At 43.3% G+C, this 20,620-nt stretch overlaps 1 protein-coding gene and 1 long non-coding RNA gene across 7 annotated transcripts in view; both read right to left on the reverse strand.

Moving 5' to 3' along the window:
• LOC144339339 (uncharacterized) overlaps nucleotides 1-20,620 on the reverse strand; it is a 42,206-nt gene that overhangs the window by 16,887 nt on the left and 4,699 nt on the right. The window contains exon 2 of the long non-coding RNA XR_013414302.1: nucleotides 16,379-17,868. This is a non-coding gene — a long non-coding RNA (uncharacterized LOC144339339). The remainder of the gene's footprint in view (nucleotides 1-16,378; nucleotides 17,869-20,620) is intronic.
• RAB7A (RAB7A, member RAS oncogene family) overlaps nucleotides 1-20,620 on the reverse strand; it is an 88,444-nt gene that overhangs the window by 10,044 nt on the left and 57,780 nt on the right. Inside the window, exons 2-6 of one of the 6 annotated variants that reach the window (XM_077993675.1) lie at nucleotides 17,961-18,099; nucleotides 13,467-13,608; nucleotides 12,723-12,840; nucleotides 9,710-9,770; nucleotides 7,297-7,423 (exon numbers count right to left, since the gene is read on the reverse strand). In XM_077993675.1, the coding sequence (XP_077849801.1) occupies nucleotides 7,297-7,423; nucleotides 9,710-9,762 (180 nt within the window). In that variant the 5' untranslated portion in view covers nucleotides 9,763-9,770; nucleotides 12,723-12,840; nucleotides 13,467-13,608; nucleotides 17,961-18,099. The remainder of the gene's footprint in view (nucleotides 1-7,296; nucleotides 7,424-9,709; nucleotides 9,771-12,722; nucleotides 12,841-13,466; nucleotides 13,609-17,960; nucleotides 18,100-20,620) is intronic. The other 5 variants (XM_077993676.1, XM_077993674.1, XM_077993672.1 and 2 more) reach the window with 5 other exon arrangements.

Below are 20,620 nucleotides of genomic sequence, written 5' to 3' on the forward strand. Positions count from 1 at the left end.
TTCTAGTTATTTGTGTGGAGAGGTTTTCTCCACACAAATAACTGACTGGAGACTGCACATGTGACACTCTCCACATTCTCCCACGTTCCTCCCCTTTACCCCGTCACGCACTAGGGCACTCTGGCAACAGCAGATGGGGTGACGTGGGAGAGCAGGTTCACTGGACTTTACAGCTGCCCAACAGATTTAGTGAACCATCCATTCCTGTTTTTAAGAAAATATTGTTGCCAATCTCCTGTAATTATAAACAACTCAGCAATGAACATTAGCATAGAGAGCTTTTTCTGTATTTCAAACGGCTTTTTTTCAGGAAGACTCCTACAAGCAGAATTACATAAGAACTCTGTTATTGTTAGGTGGAACCAATTCATCATCTGGAACTCATATACACAGAGAAGGCAAAGTAATACTTTCAAAAAGAAAAGTCAACAAGTTGATGGGTTCCTAGAAAGTTACCAAAATTAATTTAATTTTGAATTTACAAAAGTAAAGGCCATATTTATCAAAACATCAACAAGTACAGTCCTATGGCTGGCTGTGATCTTTAAATTTTTTAATATTTTAATTGAAATTGTTAACAGTGACCTAGGTTCTTGGAATCTTCCATGACAGAAATCAAGAGAGATCATCAGACACAATAGCAAAGAGAAAGTGAAAGTTTATTTAGCTTGTGCATAGTGAGCTAGCACTGCAAAAGGAAAGGGGCAGCTGTTCTCTGAAAGCAGTGTGGGAGTTAACTTTAAAGGGCCTTCCTATGGGGAGGGGTGATGTCAGGGTATGTATATAGGAGGGGTTTCTCTACCGCATGCACAGTGGCTAAACATGCTTCTTCAGAAATTGCGTGTAGCACTAGCAGGTTAAATCTCCACCCTGGGTGTGATTTTTAGCATTAAAATGAGGAAAAGGTAACTATAAGTTGAAGTCTAACTGCACATGCTGGGGGCCCCAGGGAGGTCCCTAGCCCCATGAAGCAGGAACTTATGATAACAGTTTCTTGGGATTTTTTTGCTGCTGATTGTCTGGAAGTTAGGTAAGCTACAGCTTGAGTAAGGGGCTTTTGTTCTTTTTCTCTAGACTACATCAAAACAGGAAACCAGCCAACCTGCTTGTCTCAAAATGGTTTGTTTTCTCCATTTAAAATTATACCCTTATAACTATCTACCCAATACTCTGATGTTACCAAAATTAACACTGTTATTTTAATCCATTTTTTCCAAGAATTAACCCTTCCCCCATTGCATTTTCTTCCTACTTTACCACAAGCAAATGCTCCTGAAGAGATACCTTACATAAATAGTATCATTCTGTACAGCTTTTTGCAACTTGTCTTTTTTCACTCCCAAAAGTTAACAGTTATATAATATTTCATTGCCTTAACGGACTACACTTAGTTTCCTAGATCATTTGAGTTACTTGCAGTTTTTCACTACTATCCATGCAATGCTGCAATGGTAACTCTCGTTACACCTCAGACGTCATGCCCAGACGTAAGTTTCTCTAGGCCATACACTCAGACTGTTGCTGCATAAGTGTATGTTCAACACTGGGGAACAGAGTGGCAGTTTCTACTGAAAAGGCTGTACTCATTACTACACTCCTACCATCAACCTGAGGCTGTTCAACTCCCTATATTCTAGCATCCACCAGGTTGCCTACTGCTTGGATATTATTAGGCATTAACATCTTTTTCACCTGCTTGTATGGTTTGTTTTTGTTAGTCTGGGAATCTTGTTATACAGATGTTTAATGTAATCTATTATCAATCTTCAACATTTTATGATTTGTACTTTTTTTCTTTTCTTTTTTTTTTTTTGAGACGGAGTCTTACTCTGTCGCCCAGGCTGGAGTGCAGTGGCGCGGTCTCGGCTCACTGCAAGCTCCGCCTCCCGGGTTTACGCCATTCTCCTGCCTCAGCCTCCCGAGTAGCTGGGACTACAGGCGCCCGCTACCTCGCCCGGCTAGTTTTTTGTATTTTTTAGTAGAGACGGGGTTTCACCGTGTTAGCCAGGATGGTCTTGATCTCCTGACCTCGTGATCCGCCCGTCTCGGCCTCCCAAAGTGCTGGGATTACAGGCTTGAGCCACCGCGCCCGGCCTCTTTTTTTTTTTTTTTTTTGAGACGGAGTCTCGCTCTGTCACCCAGGCTGGAGTGCAGTGGCAGGATCTCGGCTCACTGCAAGTTCCGCCTCCCGGGTTTACGCCATTCTCCTGCCTCAGCCTCCCGAGTAGCTGGGACTACAGGCGCCCGCCACCTCGCCCGGCTAGTTTTTTGTATTTTTTAGTAGAGACGGGGTTTCACCATGTTAGCCAGGATGGTCTCGATCTCCTGACCTCGTGATCTGCCCGTCTCGGCCTCCCAAAGTGCTGGGATTACAGGCTTGAGCCATCGCACCCAGCGATTTGTACTTTCCGTACTTTCAAATGCCAGAGGAGTAAAGTATTCACTATTTTCATTTTTAAAGTTTTCACTTTGTATTTTTTCCACCTTCAGGTCTTGAATCCTCTGGTTCCCCCAAGCTAGAATGTAAAGCTCTGTCCTGGTCCCACTTATTTACCCTACTGGCTAGGCGCAGTGGCTCACGCCTGTAATCCCAACCCTTTGGGAGGTCGAGGTGGGTGGATCACCTGAGGTCGGGAGTTCGAGACCAGCCTGGCCAACATGATGAAACCCCATCTCTACTAAAAAAAAAATACAAAAAATTGTCCGGGCGTGGTGGCAGGCGCCTGTAATCCCAGCTACTCAAGAAGGCTGAGGCAGGAGAATCACCTCAATTGGGGAGGCGGAGGTTGCAGTGAACCAAGATCAGGCCACTGCACTCCAGCCTGGGCGACAGCAAGACTCCTGTCTCAAAAAAAATAAAAAATAGGCTGGGCGTGGTGGCTCATGCCTGTAATCCCAGCACTTTGAGAGGCTGAGGTGGTTGGATTACGAGGTCAGGAGATCAAGACCACCCTGGCTAACACGGTGAAACCCCATCTCTACTAAAAATACAAAAAATTAGCTGGATGTGGTGGCATGCAGCGGTAGTCCTAGCTACTCGGGAGGCTGAGGCAGGAGAATCACTTGAACCCAAAAGGCAGAGGTTGCAGTGAGCCAAGATTGCGCCACTGCACTCCAGCCTGGGCAACAGAGTGAGACTCCGCCTCAAAAATAAATAAATAAATAAATAAATACACACCCTACAACACCCTTCTCCCCATGTATTACCAGAGAGGTGCATCCTGTGCCCTCTGTTCCTGTGCTCTGTGTATCACTGTACTAATATCACTGTTTAAATTACTATGATCTCACAATATGTTCCGTGGAAATTTTTCATGCCTATTTGATTCCATCTAAGATACTACTCAATTTCCAGATTCTTTCTGAACAGTATAGAGAACTTTAAAAAACAAGAAACACAGCAGTCACTAATATTTCCCTACACATTAGATTATATAGTTCTGATCTTTGTTTCCTCATATTACTTTGGAAGTTACATACTCATGATTCCAAAAATAGATACAAGTATACTACTGAAGTGTTCTTCCTTCAGACCTATCTACGTGAAATCATTTTCTGCCTGGAGTTATCCTTTAGAACTTCTGCCACTAGCCCTTAAAGACGTACTCTTTCATTCAGGAGGGTTATTTCAGCAGAGACAGAACACTGTGCTGCCCGTCTCTTTCCCAACATACCCCACTGCCTGCTGGGCTCTGCTGTTACTGCCAGGACTCACCTGGCAGCCTCAGTGCTGTGCTTGTCAAGTTTTCCTCAGTCTATTTTTAAGTCTTTTTTTTTTTTTTTTTTAATTTCACTATGACTTACACAGAATTCTTTTTATTTATCCTTCCTGGAATTTGGGCTTCCTGAGTCAGTGGACTGGTGCCACATCAGCTCTGGAAAATCCTCAGCAAATATCATCTTTGATCTATTATTCTCTCTTTACACCTTCTGAGACTGATTAAAAGTAGGTCCAACCTTCTCACTTTCACTTATCTCTTTCATATTTCCTGCCATTTTTCTTCCATTCTTCCAACACTTTTCTGGTGTGGCCAATCTGCTGTGCTTTAGCAGCATTCTCTGAATTTCCAAATTTCATTGATTGTGCTTCATTTTCTCCCCACATCAATGTTAACCGTTTCGTTTCTCCTCTGCAGATTAAAAGATTATCTTATATTTAACCAAAGCCCCTTTAGTGAGGTATGGCTGACATACAAAGGCTGCATATATCTAATAATCTAATGCATAGAACTCAATGAGCTTGGGGAGAAAACCATCATTACAATGTAGGCCACAAACCTACTCATCAAAAGGTTCCCCCCATCCTCTTATTAGTTTTTGTGATAAGAACACTTAAAATAAGTAAATTCTTTTTAAAAATTTTTTTGTAGAGATGAAATGTTGCTATTTTGCCCAGGCTAGTCTCGAACTCCTCTCTTGGCCTCCCAAAGCACTAGGATTACAGGCAAGAGCCACTGCATTCAGCATGCAAAATTTTAAGTGTACAATATAGTATTGTTAACTACAGGCACCATGCTGTACAGATCTCTAGGATTTATTCATCTCATATAACAAACTCTGTATGCTCTGTATTTCTTTAAATATAAAAAAACACTCTGGAATTACCAGGCAAGTTTTTCACTGGTTCTTTCTTGCGGTGCCTTGTTTTCTTACTTTGATTATATTTTACTGCAAGCTGCTAAAAGCCCTCGAAAAACACACGAGGATTCCTCAAGATCAGGATAATGACGCCTTTGTCCAGAGACAATGATTTTCATTTACTTCTAGTATCTGAAGCTGGCTACAAGAGTACAAAGGCCATCCTTTACTTCAATCTCTTGGGAACTTGTTATCTTTTTCCACTCTTTCCTCACCTCACTCAGTGCCCTGTGGATGTCCTGATGGGGTTGACTTCAGGGGTGCAGCACCCCAAGGTCCCAGCTTAGTAACACAGACAGGACTGTTATGACAACCCCCCAACCAGCAGGGGCCGAACTCTGATTTCTGAATTCGCTGGCCCACATGGCTATCAAAACCACAGCTCAGCTGGAGAAGTTCTATTTTTCCTCAGCAAAAGGCAGTCTGAGTCTTGCTGTGACACATGGAGAATCTTCAGATGGGCCTTTACCCCAGCTCCCTGAAGTTATTCTACTCCCTTCTGCCTTCTGTTGAGAATTCGTCAGTCTGTTGTTCCTTTGTAAGTCGTGTGTTTTTTTCTATAGTTGCTCTTAAGATTTTGCTTTTTGGTCTTCAAAATTTTAAGTCTTCTTTTAGAAAATATGCTCAGCTCTTATGGCTTACTGCTTTTTTCAGCTGTATTTAATCTACAGTTTAACTGTTCATTTAGCTTATTTCAATACTATTTTTTTCACTTCTTGAAGTTCTAAGTTTTCCATATCCTCATTTTTTTATAGTATCCCTTTCCATTATGGTTTCTATTTCTTTTTAGAACATCTCTAGTCATTGTGAACATCTCTTGTGGTACATTATTTCCTCATGTGGTTATGAATTCATCTTCTCTCCTACAGTAGTAAATGTCCCTACAGAGTAGTCTTACCCTTGTTTTTGCCAGGATTGACAGAGATTTATGTTAAATTCTTTGAGACAAAGATTTCTGTACACGTGGATAGTGGGACTGAGATTCTCCAACAACTGCAGACACAAGTTTTGCCAATTCCTTGGGCCAAGGTTTTCCAGTTCTACTCTCAAGCTTGACTTGCTTAAACTGCAGTTACATTTTGAAGATCTCTAGGTGTATGTGTATAGGTAAGGTGAGGATGAGAGATTCATACTAGCTCTGTCCTAGAAGTGTCAGTCAATTAAGAGTCCTGATCCTCTAGGAGCATGCCACAGCTCGAGGTCAACACATGTACAAACTTCTACCTTTAACCTACATCATTCACACATTTCAGCGAGCCCCCACTATCTGCCAGGTACTTGCTAGGACTACAATGGGATTGGAATTTGCCTCTAGAAGCATGTAGGAAAGAACATCTGCCACAGAGATAGAAGTTTCAAAAGATCTGAGCGAAAAGTTGGAGACTTCCGGTGGGTATACAGGCCCTGCTGGAAGCAGAGACATATCCACCAACACAAGTCTGTAAGAGCAGCACATGATTCAGAAGGACTGGAAGGAGACAAAAAAAAGTGAGTAGCAGCTATTTCTACCATCTTTCCTTGCCTCCATAATGGTGTGCATGAATGTCTTGGTTGATGCTCTCAAAGGCAAACACCAGGTACTTATTAGGCTGTGCTCCCAAGTCATCGTCTGGTTCTAAGTGTGAAATGAAACATGATCACATTGAAAAATTGAAATCATCGGTGATCACAGAGCTGGGAAAATTACTGTGAACCTCACAGGCAGGTTAAAACTGGAATGAATGGCCCCAGATTTGATGTGCAACTCAAAGATCTAGAAAAGTGACAGAATAATCTACTCCTATCCCAATAGTTTGGTTTCAAAGTCAGGTTGTACTGACAACCTCAGCTGGCATCACGGACCATGAATAAAGAGATGAAAATACAGGAGGGAAAATCATGGGATTCTTTTATTTTTTTAATTTAGTGACAGGGTCTCACTCCATCACCCAGGCTGGAGTATAATGGAGCAGTCACAGTTTACTGCAGGCTCGAACTCCTGGGCTCAAGGTATCCACCCTTCAGGGGTTCTTTTCTAGGGATATAATACATGTATACAAACAAAATGACTCAAAGGGGAAAAAAAAAGGGAGTAACAGTTTATAGCCAGAATGTGAAGGCTTTTCAACAAGTCACATGAAAGAATCTACATCTTATCCTAACTGTTGAAAGGGAAACCCTTGAAAGATTAATAAGCTGATACATAAAAAAAAAACAGATTGGCTCAATAGACACACAACTCTTGAAGTTACATATGAAATAGAAAGTCAAAAAAATAAAGAAACTTCATGTCTCACTACTGAGGTGAGACAAAGATGTTTACCTAAAGCACTGGGCAAGAACGTCAAGAGAAACACAAGATAGAGACCTGCAGGTTGCCAAATTTAGCAAACAAGACCAAAAACAACAAAAAACAAGAAAGGATAAATCTGAGTTTTTTTTAAAAAAAGAAGAAATTTTAGTGTGTCTTAGCAATTTGTATCTGAGATATACAAGAAGTATACCAAAAAAGTATTCACTATTGATCTGAAATTCAAATTTAACTAAGTATCAGCCAATTATCTACAAACAGGATAATAAGATTTGAAGAACAGGGAAGAAAAATGTCTATGCATGAGGAAAGATTAAGACTAAAGGAACTATCAAGGCCTGGTTAGCACAGCCAAGACATATGCTTACCTGCATTGTGACTAGTCTGTCATCCACCATCACCTCCTTGGTCAGAAAGTCAGCTCCTATTGTGGCTTTGTACTGATTGCTGAATTTCTTATTCACATACTGGTTCATGAGTGATGTCTTCCCGACTCTGAAATTGGAGAAAAACCACAAGCATAAGTCAAATAGGAAGGTCCTGAAACTGACATGAATTACTTGAAGCATTTGAAAGAATCTGCCTGACCTGAAGGACAAGAAACTGCTCTCACAGCAAAGGGCAATGCCAGTAGCCTTCCCAGCATTACACTTTTGAAGTTTTGTGCTTTCTCTCTGGGTAAAAATACAAGGTACAGATGTGGGGCAGATGTGGAAAAGCTGCTTACATGTTTTGGTACAATCAGGTCAAATGGTAAAGCCTAGTATTATTTTTCCCATTCTAGAAGGATGCCAGCAAATATACTCCTTCTAAAGAAGCTTCACTAATAAGAGTGCTCTGCTATTCCAACAGTATCCCTGCTATCTTAGATGTTTCTCCATTTAGTGGCTGCTCTTTAGCTTGATGAAGTAACACCAGGAGGAAGACCTTGGCTTTGAGCAGACATATACCACTCAGACAATTTGCTGCTTTAAAGTTTAAAATCTGAAGCAGAAAAAGCACCAATATATCACCAAACCAAATATACTTCAAAGAATACTCCTCCAAATATGTTTTCCAGTAAGAAAACTCAGCAAGAGACAATGTGTGATTTTTGTGTGATGAGGTTAAGGCAACCTAAAGATAATGCAAAAACCTTCCAAATACCCAGTGATATCACCTTCCTTTGCCACAAAGGAACATGTTCATATTTGTGTTAAAGAACCTAGAGGTACCCAGACAGCCTAAGGCAGTGTTTTCCAATCCAGACCACCAGAGCCAGAATCTCCAAGGGGAGAGGTGGCAAAACCTGGAATCAAATGAGGGCTCGGTGAGACTTTTTGCACACATTTGGGTAAGGCAGGCCTAAAAGCACTATCTTTCCATCCCGACAGGGATGGAGTTGCGGGGTAGGAAAGACAGCACAAATTTAGGCCCTAGCCCACTGGTCTGGGGCTGGACAAATGCTAGCGAATAAAAGGTTCTTCAAAGGCTGGGCATTGTGGCTCAAGCCTGTAATCCCAGCACTTTGGGAGGTCGAGACGAGTGGATTGCTTGAGCGCAGGAGTTTGAGACCAGCCTGGGCAACATGGCGAAACTCTGTCTCTACAAAAAATACAAAAATTTAACCAGGAGTGGTAGAACATACTTGTGGTCCCAGCTACTCTGGAGGCTGAGGTGGGAGGATCACTTGAGCCCAGGAGGTTGAGGCTGCAGTGAGCTGTGATTGCACCATTCACTCTAGTCTGGGCAACAGGGCGAGACCCTGTCTCTCACACGCATACAAAAAAAGGTTCTTCAGGTGATTCAGATAAGCCAGTCAAGATAGAAAAACCTCTGGCTTTTCAAAGGAAGGACAGGGGACTTTGGACTAAAGAAGCATGCCTGCATTTGCTATTGTTGTTATTTTTAAAAATATATAAGCTTCCAATGAGTCAAAGCTTTCATGGGTCCCTTCAGATACCAAGTCTGAAAAGCCTACCACAGAATCTTTTTATTTTAAGAGTTGGGGTCTTGCTCTGTCACTCAGGCTGCAGTGCAACGGCATGATCATACCTTGCTACAGCCTCAAACTCCTGGGCTCAAGCCATCCTCTCGCCTCGGCCTCCCCAGAAGCTAGGACTACAGGTATGGCACCTGGCTATATTTTTTTTTGTAGAGACAGGTCTCAAACTCCTGGGCTCAAGCAATCCTCCCCTCAGCCTCCAAAGCACTGGAATTATGGGCATAAGCCACCTCACCAAACCTACCACAGAATCTTAAGAGCCATTAGAGTGAGCTACATGGTTAGTGGCACATCTAGAATCAAAACCCAGTTGTGCCATCCCAGGCTCTTTTGCAGACAGACCTGAAGCAGGCACAGCAGCAGGAGGATACTGTATGGTACACTAAGAACACACATCTGCTAGGCCAGATGCCAATGGCAATACATCTATGTAACAGCAGGAAGATACTGTATGGTGCGCTAAGAACACACATCTGCTAGGCCAGATGCCAATGGCAATACATTTATGTAAGGAAGACTCCCCAGCCTGGCCGGCTTGGAGAAAAGGGATTCCATGAAAATGCCTATCCTTAGTTGAGTTCAAATAGTCATCCGTTCCCCATAAAAATCATGCTAAAAACCAGAGAACAAAAGGTTATATAACAAGGATCATCTAAATTTCTGCCACGCAGGGAAATATGTAAGGCCCTAAGCCTCCACTACGAAAGCAGGAAGTGGCAGCACAGACGGTATGGGCTCCGCAGCAGAGAAGCTTAGCTCTGAGCCAATCTGTTAGCTCAAATTCATGAGAAACTTACCCAGAATCTCCCAGGATGATAACCTTCAGCAACACTTTCTTCCTAGAGGTCATCCTTCAAACTAAAGGGGGAAAAGGAGAAATAACTGTGAGTGTGATGGAAACACCAAGGCAAAACACCTCCCTTGCATAAACGTCTTAGCAGCCCCGAGAGTGCAGGGCCCTGAGCCTTCCTGCTAGTTATCTTCTTTCCACCCAGGGGGTCCTGACGAACAACAGTATCACTCACCAGAACTCTGGACCCAAGAGCTAGGCAGAACAGCACAGGAGGGCGATCCGGCCCCTGCAAGCTGTTGGAGAGAATGTCTTCTCTTGCTTGGGTGGCGCATCAATTGAATGGATTGGCAATTTGAACCAATGCTCCAACTTACTCAACAGCTTGGTCCTTGCTTCATTCAGGTCACTGCTTCAGTTACACTTTCTCAAAGAAGTGACAGCTTTATCTAAAGCAGCATAACCCCTCATTTGCTCTCTATCCCATTACTCTGCTTGCTTTTTCTTCAGAGCACTTACCACTAATTGACATTTTTATGTACTATGTTAATCTGTTCTCTCCCTTTTCTAATAACCTCCATGAAGACAGTTTTATTCCTCATTGTATGCTCAACACCAAGTAGAAATTTTTTTTTTTTTTTTGAGACAGAGTCTTGCTCTGTCACCCAGACTGGAGTGCAGTGGCCAGATCTCGGCTCACTGCAAGCTCCGTCTCCCGGGTTCACGCCATTCTCCTGCCTCAGCCTCCTGAGTAGCTGGGACTACAGGCGCCCGCCACCTCGCCCAGCTAGGTTTTTCTATTTTTTAGTAGTGACGGGGTTTCACCGTGTTAGCCAGGAGGGTCTCGATCTCCTGACCTCGTGATCCGCCCGTCTCGGCCTCCCAAAGTGCTGGGACTATAGGCTTGAGCCACTGCGCCCGGCTGAAATTTATTAAATGTTGGGTACTGTCTGAATAATACTTGACTCTGCAGCTCTAGGGACTACGCTTTTCCAGAAAATCTTTCAGGCAGCCTTGTCTACTCATGACCAGAAGATGTGAAAAATGCCTGATCTCTGCTCAACTGTCTTCCAAGACTTGCCACAGCATGGTCTATCTACTCATCAAGACAGGGCTCCTGCCGTAACTGCCTCTCATTTGCCAGGGTCTGACTCAGTGACTTCCACAAAATGAATGGGACTCAGAAGAACTACTTGTTAGTTTCCTCTTTAACCACCTAACTTTTGAAGGCAAGGCTGACAGCAGTGCCTACAGTAGGAGTGACTTAAGCAGCAGATACGAACCCAGGCCACAGGGATTTCTATTGTGGTTTTGCCGCTTATTAATTTAGCTATATGACCTTGAGCCAGTCATTTAATTTCTCTGCTGGAATAGGGAATATAGAAATGATAGCTCTTATGTCCTAAGAATGCTGTGAAGACTGAATGAACAAAATGCTCAGGACAGTGACTAGAAAACGGTAGATGATTAGTAAATACTGGCTACTACCATCTTAAGGTATGCCAAATACAGATATGAGTAACAGAACACAGAGTCCAGAAGACAGTGAGAGAAGCAACAGGTCACAGCTCCTAGGCAAGGTTATCCAGCTATCCCCCTCTTTCCAGATGCTTGGCTGTCAATTGTTCTTTTTCTTAACAGGTGGTATTACACCCAAGACCACTAACTAAAAGGAAGTATCAGACCTGACTACAGTCCTACAGGGCAGGATTTGGTAACAAGGCCTACGCTCTTGAAAGTGACCATCCTCGATGGCTTCAGAGTCTGTTTCTGGCTACAAGAACAGTATGGGAATAGGAGCCAGACTAGAGGATGGTTTGCTAGGCAAATACCCCAGGTCCCATGACCTACGCAAAGGGTCAAGCTGTTTCTCTGCCAAAAGCCTCATGCCCATGGCTGGACTGTGAAGACACTGTATCTCAGCCCAACAGCATTTATCTAGAAAGTTCTTACTAGTGCTAGTTAGGGGCAGTATAAGATGACTTGAAGTTCTGTCTTCCATGATAATCAGCACCGAGAGGTATACCCCAAACTATTCATTATATGTGGAGCCCCACTATTCCCCTACCTTTCTCCCCAGGGACTGCTTTGACTGGTCAAAGTTTAAATGTCACACTCTAAAGTCTGGTATCACATTTCAAGATAGAGATCAGATGATGAGAGTGGTGGTAAGTTTCAAATCGAAAGAAGGGGAGGCCAAGGCGGGCAAATCATGAGGTCAGAGTTCAAGACCAGCCTGGCCAACATGGTGAAACCCCGTCTCTACTAAAAATAGAAAAGGCTAGGCGCAGTGGCTCACGCCTGTAATCCCAGCACTTTGGGAGGCCGAGGTGGGCGGATCACGACATCAGGAGATCAAGACCAGTCTGGCTAACATGGTGAAACCCCGTTTCTACTAAAAATATGAAAAATCAGCTGGGCGTGGTGGCATGCGCCTGTAGTCCCAGCTACTCGGGAGGCTGAGGCAGGAGAATCGCTTGAACCCGGGAGGCGGAGGTTGCAGTGAGACGAGATCACACTACTGCACTCCTGCCTAGGCAACAGAGTGAGACTCTGTCTCAAAAGAACAAAAAACAAAACAAAATTAGCTGGGCATGGTGGCACGTGCCTATAATCCCAGCTACTCAGGAGGCTGAGGCAGGAGAATCATTTGAACCCAAGAGGCGGATGTTGCAATGAGCCGAGATCATGCCACTGCACTCCAGCCTGGGTGACAGTGTGAGGCTCTGTTTCAAAAAAAAAAAAAAAAAAATTAGCTGGGCGGGCATCTGTAATTCCAGCTACTCTGGAGACTGAGGCAGGAAAATCGCTTGAACCCAGAAGGCAGAGGTTGCAGTGACTGGTGGGGAAGGGAAAAAAAGGCTGGGTATGGTGGTTCACACCTGTAATGCCAGCACTTTGGGAGGCTGAGGCAGGTGGATCACTTGAGGTCAGTAGTTCAAGACCAGCCTGGCCAATATAGTGAAACTCCGTCTCCACTAAATACACACAAAAAAATAACCAGGCATGGTGGTGCGCACCTGTAGTCCCAGCTACTCGGGAGGCTGAGGCAGGAGAATCGGTTAAATCCAGGAGGCAGAGGTTGCAGTGAGCCGAGATCACGCCACTGCACTCCAGCCTGGGCGACAGAGCAAGACTCTGTTTCAAAAAGAAAAGAGAGAAAAAGATGATAAAAGGATCTGCAAAGATATTTGGAGAATATTTATGAAAGTGACTGATTTTGAGAATGGGAAAAGGGACTTGCATAACTTGCTTTGTTAATATGTTTCACTGGTGTACCAATGTTGTTTAATAATATTAAAAATAAAAGAAACAGGAAACACACTTCAACCTCCACACTCCCATATGACAGAATTCACGTTTGTTTCCTTCCCTTTGAGTCTCTACCCACATGTGTCACAAAGCAGTGACCATCAGGCCACCTTACATCTTAATGTCTAATACCTCTCTGAGTGAATTAAGCATTTAAATAGCCATTCCTGCTCTTTATTTATTAACATAACAAAAATTTGGAAAAAATGCTGTAATCTGTGGGATTACTTCCTTGAGATAAAGCAACACCTATGTGGGGGTTGAGGGGTCGGTAGATCTTCCTAGATTCCGACTCATACTATCACAGGCCATATTTGGCACAAGTCCACTGAGAAGGACGGGGACAGAGACACAGCTGGCAGGCAGGGCAGTGGCAGGTCAGCAGCAGCAGTTCTTGCAAGAGTCCATACACAAGATGGCTCAGGCACAGGGAGACTGTGTTGACTCAATACCTTGACTTAGAACGCTCAATCTTGGGGGTGCCAGTATCTCTTTTGACAGCTCCTTAGGCTCCCCATAAGGACATCCCCAGCAGAGTCACTGTGTTCCATGAAACAAAAGCCTGGTGGCCCATCAGGTGTCCATGGCTCTTTCCTGTCCAAATGTAATTTACCAATCAGAGGATATTTTACCATAAGGACCATGCCCAGCAACAAATGTGACATTCTGCCTTATCTAGCTCCCAGGGAAACAGAGCTAGAAAGTTAAACAAAGGTCAAATTCTCATGCAAGGAAAGGATTTTGTCAACTGTAACTCATGGATACTGTTTAGGGATGGGATTACTGAGTCAAAAGCAAAGTTTTGGCCAGGCGCGGTGGCTCATGCCTATAATCCCAGCACTTTGGGAGGCTGAAGAGGGTGGATCACCAGAGGCCAGGAGTTCGAGACCAGCCTGGCCAACATGGTAAAACACTGTCTCTACCAAAAATACAAAAACTTAGCTGTCGTGGTGGTGGGCGTCTAATTCCAGCTACTAGAAAGGCTGAGGCAGGAGAATCGCTTGAACTCAGGAGGCGGACGTTTCAGTGAGCTGAGATCACACCACTGCACTCCAGCCTGGGCAACAAGAGCAAAACTGTCTTTTTTTTTTTTTTTTTTTTTTTTTTTTGAGACGGAGTCTTGCTCTGTAGCCCGGGCTGGAGTGCAGTGGCCGGATCTCAGCTCACTGCAAGCTCCGCCTCCCGGGTTTGCGCCATTCTCCTGCCTCAGCCTCCTGAGTAGCTGGGACTACAGGCGCCCGCCACCTCGCCCGGCTAGTTTTTTGTATTTTTAGTAGAGACGGGGTTTCACCGTGTTAGCCAGGATGGTCTCGATCTCCTGACCTCGTGATCCGCCTGTCTTGGCCTCCCAAAGTGCTGGGATTACAGGCTTGAGCCACCGCGCCCGGCCTGTCTTTTTTTTTTTAAAAAAAAAAAAAGCAAAGTTTTCATGATTTTTGCTAATTCACTTTCCTGAAAGATTTTTCCAATTTATACAACAATCACTATTACAGTGGTTAGCAGGAGTACAGAACCTAAATGAGAAAAATGATAATTTTACAGAGAAAAAACAATCTGAATAAACAGTCTAGCATTCTCTCCTATTTAAACAAGTCTTTTTTTTTTTTTTTTTTTTTTTTTGAGGTGAGGAGGGGAGGCTGGGGAGAATTTAATTAAACAATTCCATTTTTATTCATAAAAATAAATAAATACACAAGAAATGTCCCTTCCCCTAAAACACTAATGACAAGAGACTTGCTTTTACAGTCTTAGAAGGTATGCTATAAAAATACAGTATTAACAGTGGGGTGCTGGAATAGGACTAAACCGATCAAGGAAAGGGACACCAGAAATGGAACAATTTTGACAAATATGGCATTATAAAATTCAGTGGCAAAAAGATGAACAATTCACTAAATGGTAAGAGTCAGAAAAATTTTGGTGAAAATTAAGATCTCTACATCTCCTCTTCCAAGAGAGTCCCAAAGGAGTAAAGATTTGAATGTAAAAATGGTTACACATGAAGCAGAAAGGAATACACACAAATATTAGCAAGTTGTTCCATGTGGTGGGATTACAAAGGTTTTTGTTTCCTTATACTTAACTGTGACTCTCAGAGGAGCACATTACCTTTACACTCAAACAGCCACCTCCACTTTGGAGAAAAACGTTAATCTGTTGATTTTTTCAAATAAATTTCTGATGACAAAAATCTCCATTAATCATGCAAGACAAATTACACTTAAATGCAGGTTTTCATCTTCACTCAGGGCTTGCTAAGCATTTCAGAGTTATTGCAAATGGTACTAAACAGCCGATCCTAAGAATTCCACATCTTCTTTCACCAGGACATTGATGGCTTTAAACTGGCAAAAGTTAAAAGGTATATTTTTGTACTTAATGTTCTCCAATCAAGAATGGGACACTTGGCCAGGTGCGGTGGCTCAAGCCTGTAGTCCCAGCACTTTGGGAGGCCGAGACGGGCGGATCACGAGGTCAGGAGATCGAGACCATCCTGGCTAACACAGTGAAACCCCATCTCTACTAAAAATACAAAAAATTAGGGCATGGTGGCGGGCGCCTGTAGTCCCAGCTACTCAGGAGGCTGAGGCAGGAGAATGGCGTGAACTCGGGAGGCGGAGCTTGCAGTGAGCTGAGATCATGCCACTCACTCCAGCCTGGGCGACAGAGCGAGACTCTGTCTCAAAAAAAAAAAAAAAAAGAATGGGACACTTGTTAGAAAAGAGCCAGGTGCGGTGGCTCACACCTGTAATCCTAGCATTTTGGGAAGCTGAGGCAGGTGGATCACGAGGTCAAGAGATTGAGAAATCCATCCTGGCCAACATGGTGAAACCCCATCTATACTAAAAATACAAAAATTAAGCTGGGCAAGGTGGCATGTGCTTGTAATCTCAGTTACTCGGAGGCTGAGGCAGGAGAATCGCTTGAACCTGGGAAGTGAAGGCTGCACTGAGCCGAGATCGCACCACTGCACTCTAGCCTGGGCAATAAGAGCGAAACTCCATCTCAAAAAGAGAAAAGCCAGGAACAAAACACACTAAATGCAACTTTTGCTACAAGAAGCTGCCCAAGCAGAGTTAGCTTCAAAATGTCCACCAGCAATTTCTGCTTTTGTTATCAATTTCTATTTCCATCTTCATGGATTTCTGAAGATTGAAATTATTTTGTAAAAGGCTGTGGCCAGGCATGGTGACTCATGCCTGTAAACCCAGCACTCCGGAGGCTGAGGCGGGCAGATCACTTGAGGTCAAGAGTTTGAGACCAGCCTGGCCAACGTGGTAAAACCCCATCTTTACTGAAAATACAAAAATTAGCTGGGTGTGGTGCACACACCTGTAATACCAGCTACTCGGGAGGCTGAGGCAGGAGAATCGCTTGAACCAGGAGGCAGAGGCTGCAGTGAGCCGAGATCGCACCACTATACTCCAGCCTGGGCAGCAGAGCGAAATGAAGTCTCAAAAAAAAAAAAAAAAAAAACACCAAAACAGGCTACAAAGTTTGAAATTTCTAACTGGAAAACAGTTCTCTAAAGCAATGACTACTTCCTCTCACAGGAGAACTATGAGCCGGCAGAGTAGAAAGGAAGAAAGAGTTACACAAGGTGTCTGAGACCTGGTCCTTCAAGGAAAGCATTTTAGATAACTTCCATTATTAATCCATGTATATATTAACATCCTCTAAAAACTTTCTAGAAAAAGGTAAATTCAGAACACCTTTCCTTCTGCCACCAAACCAAACCTCACCGGTGTGCATCAGAAGAAGCTCCTCAGAGCGAAACTACCAATATTTGTACCAGTATTTGAACGATGAAACAATTCTTTCCTTCAAGTACAATGTTTCTCATAACAAATCAAAAGCTGACATCTTCCTTTATTCGCCTGCAGTCATCACCTTCTTCATCTATGCCATAGAGAAGCCAAATGGCCACATGAGCAGACACAATAAGGAAACACCAGCAAATAAAAAGATCAAGAAAAATATTGTCCAAGGGTTTGGGCGAGCAGAGGTCAGTGGTCAGACAGAGGTTAACCAGGAACGCACAGGGGTACTTAGGGGAAGGGCAAAAGACTTCTATGGTGAAAATGAGGACAGCAGGGAAGGGCTAGGAAGTTGGGGGTCAGTTAGCAATTCAAAAGTCTGAAATCTTGGAGGTAGGATAATAGCTCACATGGAGGTGAAGGCTTTATGGTGTTGCAGTACCCAGGAATTGAAAGCAAAGTATAGTAGTCCCCACTTATCCATGGGGGATAGGCCCCAAGACCCCCAGCGAATGCCTGAAACACAGCAAGTACCAAACTTGTCACCCTTCAGGACACATTGATGATGTTCATGTCTTCCACCTACAAATTTAATGCCTTTTCCTTTGTAAGTAAGCACTCATCATACACTGTGCGTTTTACCTTTTGCAGTGTGAGGTACCACAGCAAAACTAGCATGACTTTCTTTTTCCTTCTTCACAATTTCAAGGATAGAAAATATGTTCTCACAGATTTTAGCAACCTCAGCATACGATTTTTTCACTTTCCTTATTAAGTCAACAATTTTTACCTTTTCACTTTAAGAGTTTCTCTTTGGCATAACCGAATTGCTAGCATCTTGTGCTTTGGGACCATTATTAAGTCAAATATGAGTTACTTGAACACAAGCATTGCAACGTCGACTTGATAACCAAGACAGCTACTAAGTGACTAACGGGCAGGTAGCACCTATGGTGTAGAAACCCTGGACAAAGCGATGATTCACTTCCTGGGTGGGATACCACAAGCTTTCATCAAGCTAATCCAAACAGCACACAATTTAAAAATTATGGCAGGGTACAGTAGCTCATGCCTATAATCCCAGAACTTTGGGAGGCTGAGGCAGGAAGACTGCTTAAGGCCAGGAGTTTGAGACCAACCTGTGCAACATATTGAAACCCAGTCTCTACCAAATATTTAATACATTACCTGGGCGTGGTGGTACACTCCTGTGAGTCCCAGCTACTTGGCAGGCCGAGGTGGGAAGATGGCTTGAGCCCAGGAGTTTAAGGCTCCAGTGAGCTATGATCGCTCCACTGCCCTTCAGCCTGGGTGACAGAACAACCCTCTGTCTCAAAAAGCAGATGAACAAAAAGAAACTTAAGAATAGTATTTCTAGAATTTTCCATTTAACATTTTCAGACCACGACTGACTGCAGACAAAGAGGATTACTATATCTGCAAAGTCATCAAAACAACAGTATAAAATGCAGGAGATGAAACTGAACCAGGTGTTTATCACATCCACGTTCAGACAGCAACTAAGTGGCTGAGCTGGAATTAACAGGAGTATCAGTCCAAGTCCTACCATGCCATTTTGCAATACCAGCTCTCACCCAAAGGATTCTGGCTCGTGAGGGCTGGGACTTTTAACAAGTCTTTTATGGCAATTCAGGCATACACATCAAGTTTGGAAACCAATGATGTGAAGAGTTTACAGCTACTGTTCTGATTTACGTGTTGTGCCTGATCCAAAACTGCAATAGCATTAGATATCTGAACAAATACTAAAGGTTCAACAAAGCCATGGCAGTTAAACCAATTAATGTTCTATAGCTTGTTAACATTTTTAGTTGCTTGGTGTTTCCAAGTTGCCTGCCTACAACAGCTGGGTCCTAACCACAGTTGGCTCTTCTGCTCCCTTGCACTGTTACCACCCTAATTATGGTATCAAATTGTAGAAAACTCAGGAAGGTACTAAAGAATGAAGACAAAAAGCTACTGACAATTCCATCTCCCAGAAGCAATTGCTATTAGTATTAGAGTGTATGTCTTTCCAGTTTTCCTTCAAATAGTTGAGGTTATATATATCATGTATAACTTTGCATCTTATTTTTTCTACATTAAATATGTTACCATGTTGTTAAGGTTGCACGATATTCAGCACATGGATAATCTCAAATTTTCCCTTGCTGCTAAGTATGCATTGTTTTTAAATTATGATGAGATGAACCTACATGTAGACTGTCAGCATAATCTGATCAGACTCACAAATGTTTTAATCACTCAGCATTTCTTGGATTAGTAGAATACATTTCATCCATGTGCTTCTCAGTCTGCTGATGGTCTTTGCCTACCCTGCCTACTAGAATGTGACTTACTGCACATATGATCTAAATATAGCACTGGGAAGGAAGCATCATAGGGATACGGAGTTTGGAAGTATCAGGCTTCTGAGCAGATTCCAAAGTAACATTCCACACTTTCACCAGCACGGAACATGGGTAAATGTCTCTCTCCACCTCATTTTCTTCCAAGACTTCATGCTCTGTATATGACAATGAGAGAAGACCCAGCAGTCATCCTGCCCTCAAAACTGATAGACTTCAAGGCTCAGAGTGAAGTAGGCAAGCAATATTTGCTCATAAAGTTTTAGAGAAGGTCATGAGGAGAGACCGAGGGGAAGGGCAAAGGACTGCTATGGTGAAAATGAGGACAGCAGGTGAAAATGAGGCATCGAAAGTCACATAATACTACTGCACTGGACGTCAAGCAGAATAGCAGTGTCTGTTGTAGGCAGACTCTTTTCAGCTTCCCAAACTGAGGAATCAAATTAGGGCCTGAATAGTGAAGAGTCCCTGAAACAGCAAGACATCATTACCGAATGCGCTTTGTGCCAGGCACTGTACTACAGACTTTACTGGGGCAATTTGTTTACTCTTCCAACAAACCAAGCCTATAGGGATACAATGAGAATCCTCATCTAACAGATGAAAAAAAAGAAACTCATCAGCAGTCACTTGGTTTCTAAAAAGACTCATTCTGGGGAGGGGGCAGGAATAGAAAGACTAGTAGTCTGACAAGGAAGGGGATGAGTGGACGGCTCTGGCCAAGCCATTTTTGTGGAATAATGAAGTCATTTGGGGGCACTCAGGAAGTAGGCTATCAGTCTGTTGTTCCATTTAGAATTACCACCTCTAGGAGGAAACCCAGTAGGAAAAGATAGAAGCCTTCGAAAAGAAACATTAAGGATCTAGGGGGGCAGGATAAACACTTTCATCACAATTAAAATATCTAGTGAGAGAAGCACATCAAGGAGCTGACCAAATATCTTAAAACACTTTTTTTTTTTTTTTTTTTTTTTTGAGACAGTCTTGCTCTGTCTCAGGCTGGAGTACAGTGGCGCAATCTAGGTTCACTGCAACTTCCCCCTCCAGGGTTCAGGCAATTCTGCCTCAGTTTCCCGAGTAGCTAGGACTACAAGCATGGGCCACCATACCTTTTTTTTTTTTTTTTTTTTTGATGGAGTCTCACTCTGTCGCCCAGGCTGGAGTGCAGTGGTGTGATCTTGGCTCACTGCAAGCTCCACCTCCAGATTCATGCCATTCTCCTGCCTCAGCCTCCCAAGTAGCTGGGACTACAGGTGCCCGCCACCACACCCAGCTAATTTTTTCTGTATTTTTAGTACAGACAGTGTTTCACCGTGTTAGCCAGTATGGTCTCGATCTCCTGACCTTGTAATCCGCCCACCTCGCCTCCCAAAGTGCTGGGATTACAAGTGTGAGCCATCGCACCCGGCCTGTATTTTTAGTAGAGATGGGGTTTCACCATTTTGGCCAGGATGGTCTAGAACTCCTAAATTCAAGTGA

Source organism: Macaca mulatta, chromosome 2 (genome assembly GCF_049350105.2).
Source record: "Macaca mulatta isolate MMU2019108-1 chromosome 2, T2T-MMU8v2.0, whole genome shotgun sequence".
NCBI lineage: Eukaryota > Metazoa > Chordata > Mammalia > Primates > Cercopithecidae > Macaca > Macaca mulatta.